The following is a 9,747-nucleotide window of genomic DNA, read 5'->3' on the forward strand; positions in this document are numbered from 1 at the left end:
CCCTTTACTTAAAGCGAATAATTGTGTCCTGTTTTAGAAGAGGAGAGTTTGTGCTTGGATATAACCCTTTTGTTTCTTTTCACTTTAAGATGTCTGATGATGGAAACTGATGCTCTAACTGCCATTACTGTGACTTAAAGTCGTGTTGTTCATTTGGTTTATCAAAAGCAAACAGGGTACATGTGTGGGATAATGCTTTGCGGTACATTTTAACTATCTTTCTCTCCCCTCTTCTGCCCCTCCTCTTCCATTCCTTATCACTCTCTTCAGGACATGGGTCCTTCCAGCATGCCCTCTGTGCCCCTCATGGTGGGCTGCGGGGTCTCCTGCACCGCTCTGCTCATCCTGCTGCTAATCTACGCTGCCTTCTGGAGGTACGTGTGCTCACACAAACACATCCCATTGTGCAGACAGCGGGCGTTTTCACTCACTATTCCGGCTCCAACCAATATATCAAATTGCCATTTGTCAATGCCCACTTCTGTGCCAACACTCCAATGAGGCCTAATAAAGAACAAATGCTTCAACTACGGCAGGGGGGTGGTGATTCGTTTTTTGGTAGCATGCATGACAGATGGCGAAATCAAGCAAATGACTCTGTCCAATGTCCAAAAAGATGCTGTTCAATCCGTCAGTCTGTCGTTAATACTTATCGCAAATGCCTCTCCCCTCTCTCTGTCACTCTGTAGGTACATACGCTCGGAGAGATCCATCATCTTGGTGAATTTTTGCCTCTCCATCTTGGCCTCCAATTTATTGATTCTGGTGGGACAATCTCAAACGCTCAGCAAGGTGAGGCACAGATAAACACAGAGAGACAGAACAAAAATGTTCCCCAGTCAACACATATACACTTAACAAAAATATAAATGCAACACTTTTGTTTTTAGGGTTAGGGTTAGAGTTAAACCTGACTGGTTTTCGAACCCCCCCAATAAAGCAAAACTGCACGTTTCAGATTGGCCTTTTATTGTGGCCAGCCTAATAGGCTTATCTGCCTATTTATTTATTTATCTGCCTAAGGCACACCTGTGCAATAATCATGCTGTCTAATCAGCATCTTGATATGCCACACCTGTGAGGTGGGATGGATTATGTCGGCAAAGGAGAAGTGCTCACTATCACAGATTCTTTCAGATTTGTGAACAGTATTTGGGAGAAATGGTATTTTTGTTATATAGAAAATGTTTTAGATCTTTGAGTTCATCTCATGAAAAATGGGAGCAAAAACAAAAGTGTTGCATTTATATTTTTGTTCAGTGTATGATGCCAGTAATGCTGCACTATTCAACAAAGTCTTTAAATACAAAGTGTTGTCAAGGTTCACACAGTGGAGTTCTCAAAGTGGCAAGCTGGCACAAAGCACTCTGAGTACTCCCTGACTAAGCAAGACTGCACTGTGTAGTGGTCAGTATCGATCACAATAAGGAACACAGCAGTGCCAGGGCTGACTCCTTTTCTTCTAAACAATGCATGCTTTATTAGAGCCCCTTTCCGCCATAGTCCTCTTTGTTTTGTGGAGGTTTTGTTTCCCTCTGCTGAGTATCTCTAATAGACGATTCATTATGACACCTCTCACACGACCTGTGTAACACATCGTTTATGTATGTCTTTTCTCCCTTGACTGTATTTGTCTCCCCTTCAGGGCCTTTGTACTGTGACTGCCGCCTTCCTGCATTTCTTCTTCTTGGCGTCCTTCTGCTGGGTGCTGACGGAGGCATGGCAGTCCTATCTGGCCGTCATTGGCAAAATGAGGTCACGACTGATTCGCAAGCGTTTCCTGTGCCTCGGCTGGGGTGAGCCTTTATTTGATGATGTCATTTTTAATAAATGAAGTCATAAAGTTAGTAACCTCTTTTCCAAAGGTTACTTTTTATTGTGAGAATTAACTCGGCGTGATTGAGAATGTTGAGTGATTCGTTAAGTTTGTCTTCTTGCAACAACCTTCATTGGGATCTGCAGCTTGCCAGTTCATTGTGCGTTAACGACTCGAAACTCATTGGTCACTGCGTTTCAAAAGAGACGCTATCACTATCGTAGCCTCATTCACTACACTTAGAAAGCTTAAGTAGTCTGTCGTTGCTGTAACGGGAAATATGATCTGTCGTTGTGTCCCAGAGGATTTTCAGCATAGCGAATGGAGAGATTAATTAGATGCTGATTGAACCACTGTTGTGTGACAACAGTGTGTGATTGAGTAGCAAGACAGGCTTTAAATAAAATAAGCAATTGGAAGTAGAAGTGACTGCATTCTGCTTAATAACCTTCCTCTCTTTTCACTTGTATCCCATTTTCTTTGCTGTACATTACTATTTGCTGTTTCAAGGACACTACATCGTTTCACTCCAATATAATCTTACTTAAAGGTCACCTATTATGCAAAATCCACTTGTTCATATCTTTTCTACATAAACATGTGTCCCCTCTGCGTAAAGAGATTCTGAAAGTTTCAGGACAAAATATTTGCTCACTTGTTGTCCTGATCCATTTCTATAAAAACCTGTCTGAAAATGAGTTGATCAGATTTTGGCCACTTTATGATGTCATAACGATGTTTTGGCTTGTGTAACCATTAGCCAATCACCAACCAAGGTAACCCCCCCCCCCCCCACCTTATCACCTGAATCTCCTCCTAGAGCACCATTGTGTTCTTTGTAACCAAATCTCTCTCAGAGGGGCGTGGGGAGGGGCTCCTTATTTTCATCTAAAGTAACAGACAGAGAATCAGCACTTTTGAAACAGGGCTGAAACAGAGGGGATTATGGGATGCTGCAATGATCTGTTTGGTATTTGGAGCCAAACACTTCAGAGACATGTTTTGTGTATATCTGAGGATTTAAAACAGTATAATATTTGACTTTTAATGAAGCTAAGGCTGTTAATTGTTACATGTGCACACAATCACAAAGGGTCACAGTAGGCATTGAGAGTCAAGATAATCTCATTCCTCTCAGCTGTACATCACCCTTATTCTATTCACCCTCCAATTCCCTCTATTGTGCACCGTGGAGGATAATCGAAACATTTGACACCATCTGCACAACACTAGCAAGATGCTTTGAGATAGCAACCACAGCATCTAACACCATCTCCACACACATTCACGCTCACACCACACACACTCACACAATCACATCGTCCATTGGTTTCACTCGATATTGATCCCACCAGTCTAATCTGCCAAGTCACTGATGCCCTTACCTGATAGAAAGGGCGGAATGTATAGATTGTTGTATAGTCGCAGATAGAGAGAGACTAAGTGTGTGTGTGTGTGTGTGTGTGTGTGTGTGTGTGTGTGTGTGTGTGTGTGTGTGTGTGTGTGTGTGTGTGTGTGTGTGTGTGTGTGTGTGTGTGTGTGTGTGTGTGTGGGAATCATGCAGTGGCGGCTTAATAATTATCCGCTTTACTTACAATTGCACATAAAATGCATGAAACAGTGGAGCAGAGTGAAGGGGATGACACAGCGTAGCCTCCTCACACCCATTTCAATATTTTGTCTACAATTTATGTGATTGAAATGAGTTGTCATGGAAACAGGAGACGTTAAGGTGTTACCTGATCCCTTTTAGATTACCCTTAGTGTATGTGTGTGTAATGTAAATGTGTGTGTTAGCGTATTATACAACACTATATGCTAGGTTGATGTTGTCGTTGTCCGTTTGAAACTTAGCGCATGCTGCCTAGTGGACCAGCCTGGCTCCCCACCATCTTATTTGTTCATTTTAATGTGACTTTTTCTAATTGCTTTTCATTTGCAGCCATAATCACAGCTTTGTTAATTACATGAATATTTCAGAGCCAAGCTCATTACGGAGCCCAGCATATTTCCTTCTTTTTCTGGCACGCGCTCTGTGACACTCAAACTCACTCTCTTTGCCTCTCATTTGCACACACACACACACACACACACACACACACACACACACACACACACACACACACACACACACACACACACACACACACACACACACACACACACACACACACACACATTCAGACACACCCACAGCTGCTTGATTTAGCTAATTAATGCATGACTTATTGACCACTCCAAGCTATACCTCACATTTTGTATGGACTGTTCTCCAGTCTCACATGCTTTACTCACCCACAGGCATTCTGGGTGTGTGGGTTGCCTATAGCAGTGTTATGGTAAAGAAGAATGTCCTGATTGGCTTAAGGATACCTTCCCTCCCTGCACTGATCTGGGATCTGAGCCCAGTTTTCACGCCTGTAGCTACCCTGTGTGCCAGCGAGCACATGCAGCGCACTTGGGCTCACCTACAGAGCACTATGTCAGTTTCAATCACACATGCACACGTTACACGCTATTGCATGGCTGCTTAGCATTTGAATGGGAAGAGCCATATGGAGTGGTTCACACCGAAGTATCCTATTTGGCCGGCATGCTTCATCGTGCCCATTAAGACTTCCTTTTATCATTTGTCTCACCTTTTGATCTTCTTCTCTGTGTCGGCAGGTCTCCCAGCTCTAGTTGTAGCAGTGTCAGTGGGTTTCACCAGAGCGAGAGGTTACGGCACAGCAAGCTAGTGAGTACCACTTCCTATAGCGACCCCCTGAATTCTTATGGATTGCTGGATTTGGACATTATAACTCAGCATAGCACAACTTTTACCAACATTTACTGCCATTCATTCAAAGCATTACAAGTTATCCCTTTGCTGTTTGAAGCACTGTATCCTCTTATTTCCCCCTGAAGGTCTCTTGCTTCATAGATTTGTATTATTATTATTTATTTTTTTAAAGAAAAAATAGCTATCTGGCAGAGGTGGTTGTTGATGCTCACTATTATCAACAAAGCAAGAAACAACAATCAGTTGTTCTCTCACCATCCATCCATCCAATTTCAATAACCACTTTCTTCCTATCTGACTGAAGTTTGGTGAAATTAAGATCACAGAACTAAAGCCCCTTTAAACAAGTTGGAAATCTGATTCATTTAACAGTCACTTATTCATGACTAAATAAGGAACAGTCCAAATTAGAGTTAGCTTTTCCTTATTTTGACTTTAGATATTTTTATTATATTCTGAATCCATCAAAAACTTGTATTTGTTGTGGTTTGTTTGTAATAGTTTTGCACAATAAATAAAAAATACATACATATTACAGATAGTGAATAAGGAACAGTGCAGGAAGATGTAGAAAACCTGCTGGGCTTATTTGGAGCCTTCACCTAATTAATGTAAAAAATATAACAATTTTCTAGACAAGACAAGTTATACAAACAATATATTACATGTAATAATGATGGCACACTTTAAGAACAACATAAACAATTCAATACATTCAATTACACATGTAAAGATAATTGAAAAAATAGATGTACATTTACTTTAACACATTTGATCCACAGCCATGTTGCATTATGTAACGCTTGTTATGGTAGATGTACATTGAAGGAGAACATTTAAAATACGCTATCGACAGTTACTGTTGGATTTACGATTAAACAACAAATGCCCTCAAAATTCTCTCTTAATCAGTCAACCGATTAAATCAAAACACATCATGATTAAAATATGTTTACAACTTGGTTCCCTTTTACTTTACTTATCATCTCATTAATAAAAGGACTTTATATCAGCTTTGGGGCTGTGGGTTCTTTCATCTCCTTTTTTTATTGAGCAGCAATTAACACAACACAGGGGTTTCCAGTGTGCTCTGATGACACAACTGGAGGACACATTTAAACTCATTAACTCTCCGTTTTTACACTAAATAAAATTCCACAAGAGGGTTTTTGGTTCGGGGATATGTTTTAGGTAATATACATTATAGATTTGCTCAGTACTGAGGGCAATATCTTTAGAAAGAGGCACTTAACCAAGCCACATGACTGCTTCACATCTCATTCAGAAAAAATTCAAGATGTTTAATTGGTTTTGTACTAGTTTATGGTGAAGTGTTTGGCACTCACAACAAGTGAAATGTGTGACCTACGTGTGGGGAAGTGAAATATTTGAAACAGTACTGTACTTCTGTGATGCTTAAAACACATCTTTTTTTTATCTTCATCTCTAGTTGCTGGTTGTCCTTGGAGGGCGGTCTGCTTTATGCCTTTGTTGGGCCGGCTGCTGTCATTGTATTGGTAAGTCTATCCCTTATTCCCTTATTCTTCTACTCACATTGCATATTTCTGCAAATATGTTTCTTAAGTTAGCCTCCTAGCTAAGAGTTTTCCTTCTTCCTTCACTCCTCCCTGCATATGTGAGCTTGCGTAACTGTGCGGTAGCCGTGCCAAAATGATAAGAGGAGCACTTTGATCCTTGAGTTTTAAAATGTCAGCTCAGAAACACACAAATAATTTCAGCGGGCAAGAGCTTTCCGGCAACTCCTTGACTGAATTATTGCCCAACAGCCAAATCTTCCTCTGTTATGTGTAACCATGAGTCACTGCACCCAAGGCTATAGTCTGTTAAAAAACCTCCTTTTAGACATGCATTTGTGACTAACAATGTGCTCTACAATCATAATGGTGTGTCTTCTTGTTTGCTTTTGCCAAGTGGTGTTAAACAGACATTTTAATGTGCATGAATATACTGCTCTGTATTGTTCTGCAGCGACATCGATTGCATTGATTGAATCTCAGTGAAAGTTTTAATCATCTGTTGTTGTGTGTTTCTGTTCGTGGCTGTTTCTGGGATTACTTAATTTCTCCTAAATGAGTCCCTGGACAGATATTTCCACCACTAAGCTTAATAAGTCTGGATGGGGTACTAAACTTTGGTTTGGTAATTGCTGCTGCTGCTGCTGCTGCTGCTGCTGCTGCTGCTGTGTTTCTGCTCGCGCTTTCAGATTTGATTTCCTCGTTGCTCGCACAATCTCTCTGTTTTGTAAATGTCAGTAAGAAAGTGTTTCTCAGACAGCGTCACAGGTGTGCACAGTGATATGTGTGTTTTTGAACTAAATTCCTGACAAGAGAGTGGCACTTTGACAGTTTCCTACATGAGTGAATACTGGATTTAACAGCAATGAATATTAATAATTATATTCCAAAGACTGCTGTTATTTGGATATTACATAGTCAGAAAAAAGCAAACCATCACTTTCACATTCAATCTCACACTTTTTTGAGAAAATACACACAACAGAGGCGCTTTGTATAACGAAATCTATTCAAAAGGTGTATAATTTGAGAGGAATGGTAGGGTCCCTACAAAATTCTAATGAACCACAATAATAATGATCAAAAAAGTTCAATATAACCACAGATGTCTGTCAATGTTTAGTCAATGTATTTAATAAACACACAGTTTTACAGATCCTGAAATATTCATACCGTCAAACCGTATTATCATAAATAATGACTTATTTCTGTTGAAACATTTCAAAATATAAATACAAATGTAGGAAGTGTTAGATGGTTATGAACATAAGCAGAAATAATTCTGACACACATGAGCTATTACAATCTATCCTTTTAAAAATGCATTTTAATAAATGGATGTATCGGGAATATATATGCACATTTTATAGAGGTTACTCTCCCAAACTAAAGACACAAGGAGGGAAGTCTATATTATGCCTACATGTTTAATGACATAACAGGGATAACATTGAAAGAGAAAGTAGTTATACAGGAGGACAAACACTTGAAAGCAAAACAAAATGAATCAGAATTGTCACTTTCCGCATTATTTTTCATTTTATTTATATCTTTCCCATAAATAAGACTGTTCACCGTAAATAGGTGCATACAATCTCATCTGAATGCAGGAAATGAAGAGCTTGACACTTAAGTATTCCCAGGGGAGGAGCGCTTGAAATGTGTCGCCCCCATCTTCAAAATCTAACCTATGCCCTTGAAACACAGTACATTAATTTATAATAGAAATACAGAGAGATGTATCCTCCTAGGTTGTGTGTCAGTGTCTGGCGTTCCTTGGAATGATTCCAAACTTCAGCAATGTCGACTCCACACCCCAGCTGTTATGTAATGGTCCCCGGCCCCCCGGTGTTGTTGCTGGGGCCCCTCTCTAACAAACATCTGTAATGAGAGAGGGACGACGGGCAGAGAAACACAGACCTTCCCACAGGACTCTTCTCTAATTAATGAACCTGGCCCTGGGCAAATAGCAGAGCAGGATGATGCTGACTCACAGAGCCGGGGCCAGACATGACTGGCATGACAAAAGTGCTCTCACAATCTGGCCCATCGTAGCTAGTTGTCAGCGGCAACACACACACACACGAGAGGGAAGGAGATCAGACAGAGGGAGAGAGTTTTTGGCAAATGGCTGCCAGATGTACCGTGGATATAGCAAAGGAATTGGCTTCAAGTAAAAATCTGGCTCCGGTAAAAACTAGAATTTCAGCTGAACACAAGAAACACCTTAACTGCTCAGTTTTTTTTTTCTTGACTTCTAGCAACCGTGCATTGAATCTTTCAAATGTATCTGCCCTGACAGAAGCTGCTCTTAGTAACAGATGAAGGAAGGGATCTATGCAAACGTTTAGTTTAGGACCTTGATAGTAACCAAAATGCATTGCATACACAATGTAGGTATGTACCAGAGCGTGAATGTCATTACTCGCTAATGCACCGCTGACACACCAAAGAGCAGCAGCAGATGAATAGCAAAACAGAGACGACACACAGAGAGGCATAAAGGGCTGGAGGAAAGAGTGCATATGAATTTCAGAAATCAGGATTAGAAGGAATATGTCGCTGGCATAGAAAATCTCCCAGATGGCCAGGATTTCAGAGAAGAGGTCTACATGTGGCACGCCTTGGCTCAAATCTGTGTGCGCCTTACAGAGTCTTTGTCACTGGGTCAGTGTGGCCAGATGTTTGGCAGGCTTAGCTTCAGGCTCCTCATTAGCAAGAGAAAACGGGATGAAAGGCGATGTAAGGTGGTCACAACACAAATATCACAGCTTGGAGTCATATTATTTGCTGGGGAAAAAAAGTGGATGATAACACTGCATATCTGAAATATTTTTCAAAGATTTCAAGTTATTTTCAAAGTAAAACAATACATTAAATATGTAAGACTTCAGAATGCTCAGAATGTAATTTCGTGAGAATAAACAGATTATTATTAGTCGTTATTAATATAAAAATAAATAGATTTTTTAGAAGCATACTTCTCAGAGTACATTTAAAGTTGGAACAATTATTTTGTCACAAGTGCTGCCCGGCACCATTGAAATCTGCACTGCCACTAGTGGCCGAAATCGATACTGCAATTAACTCTACATTTGCATAGAGAGGCGAAGTCCCGCCCCATGGGACCTTGTCGGAAAAATGATATATTGAAGTCAATGGAGAGAGAAAGATTATCTTTCAATCCCGTTTTAATTGTGCCACGAATTACACATGATGTTTGTCAATCTTAAAAAATAATTTCCATGTCAAAAAAGTCACAGTTTGTCGTAAAACTGTTGAAATATAAGACTATGAAAAATATGCAACTAGAAAGACTACAAATCCCAGTGATGTGTCAGGGTTTGAGTTTTGTGTGTCTAGTTTTGCGGTTATTTTGCTGTTCTGTTCTCCCTGTTCTCCTTGTTTCTTGTCTGGTCCCTCTCCCTGTGTTTTTCCTCCCTGTCGTTAGTTTCCCTGGTGTGTCTAATTGTCTGATTGTGTTCACCTGTTGTCCTTGTGTTTCTCCTTCCCTGCCCGGCTGTTTCTCGTCTTGTGATTACCCCTCCCTGTATTTAGTCTTGTCTCTTCCTGTGTTCGGTGTCGGTTCATTGTTTGTTTTTCCTGAGTTCACC

General features: G+C 40.4%; 1 protein-coding gene across 1 annotated transcript in view; it reads left to right on the forward strand.

Annotated features, from left to right (window-relative positions):
• Window positions 1-273: 273 nt before the first annotated feature.
• The window catches only part of LOC104952718 (brain-specific angiogenesis inhibitor 2-like), a 13,293-nt gene continuing 3,819 nt past the window's right edge, over window positions 274-9,747 (forward strand). The window contains exons 1-5 of the mRNA XM_010779582.1: window positions 274-374; window positions 690-792; window positions 1,646-1,796; window positions 4,484-4,553; window positions 6,049-6,115. Coding sequence (XP_010777884.1) covers window positions 274-374; window positions 690-792; window positions 1,646-1,796; window positions 4,484-4,553; window positions 6,049-6,115 — 492 coding nt within the window. The remainder of the gene's footprint in view (window positions 375-689; window positions 793-1,645; window positions 1,797-4,483; window positions 4,554-6,048; window positions 6,116-9,747) is intronic.

The sequence above is a fragment of the Notothenia coriiceps genome, unplaced genomic scaffold (genome assembly GCF_000735185.1).
Source record: "Notothenia coriiceps isolate Sejong01 unplaced genomic scaffold, NC01 NC01_scaffold00020471, whole genome shotgun sequence".
NCBI lineage: Eukaryota > Metazoa > Chordata > Actinopteri > Perciformes > Nototheniidae > Notothenia > Notothenia coriiceps.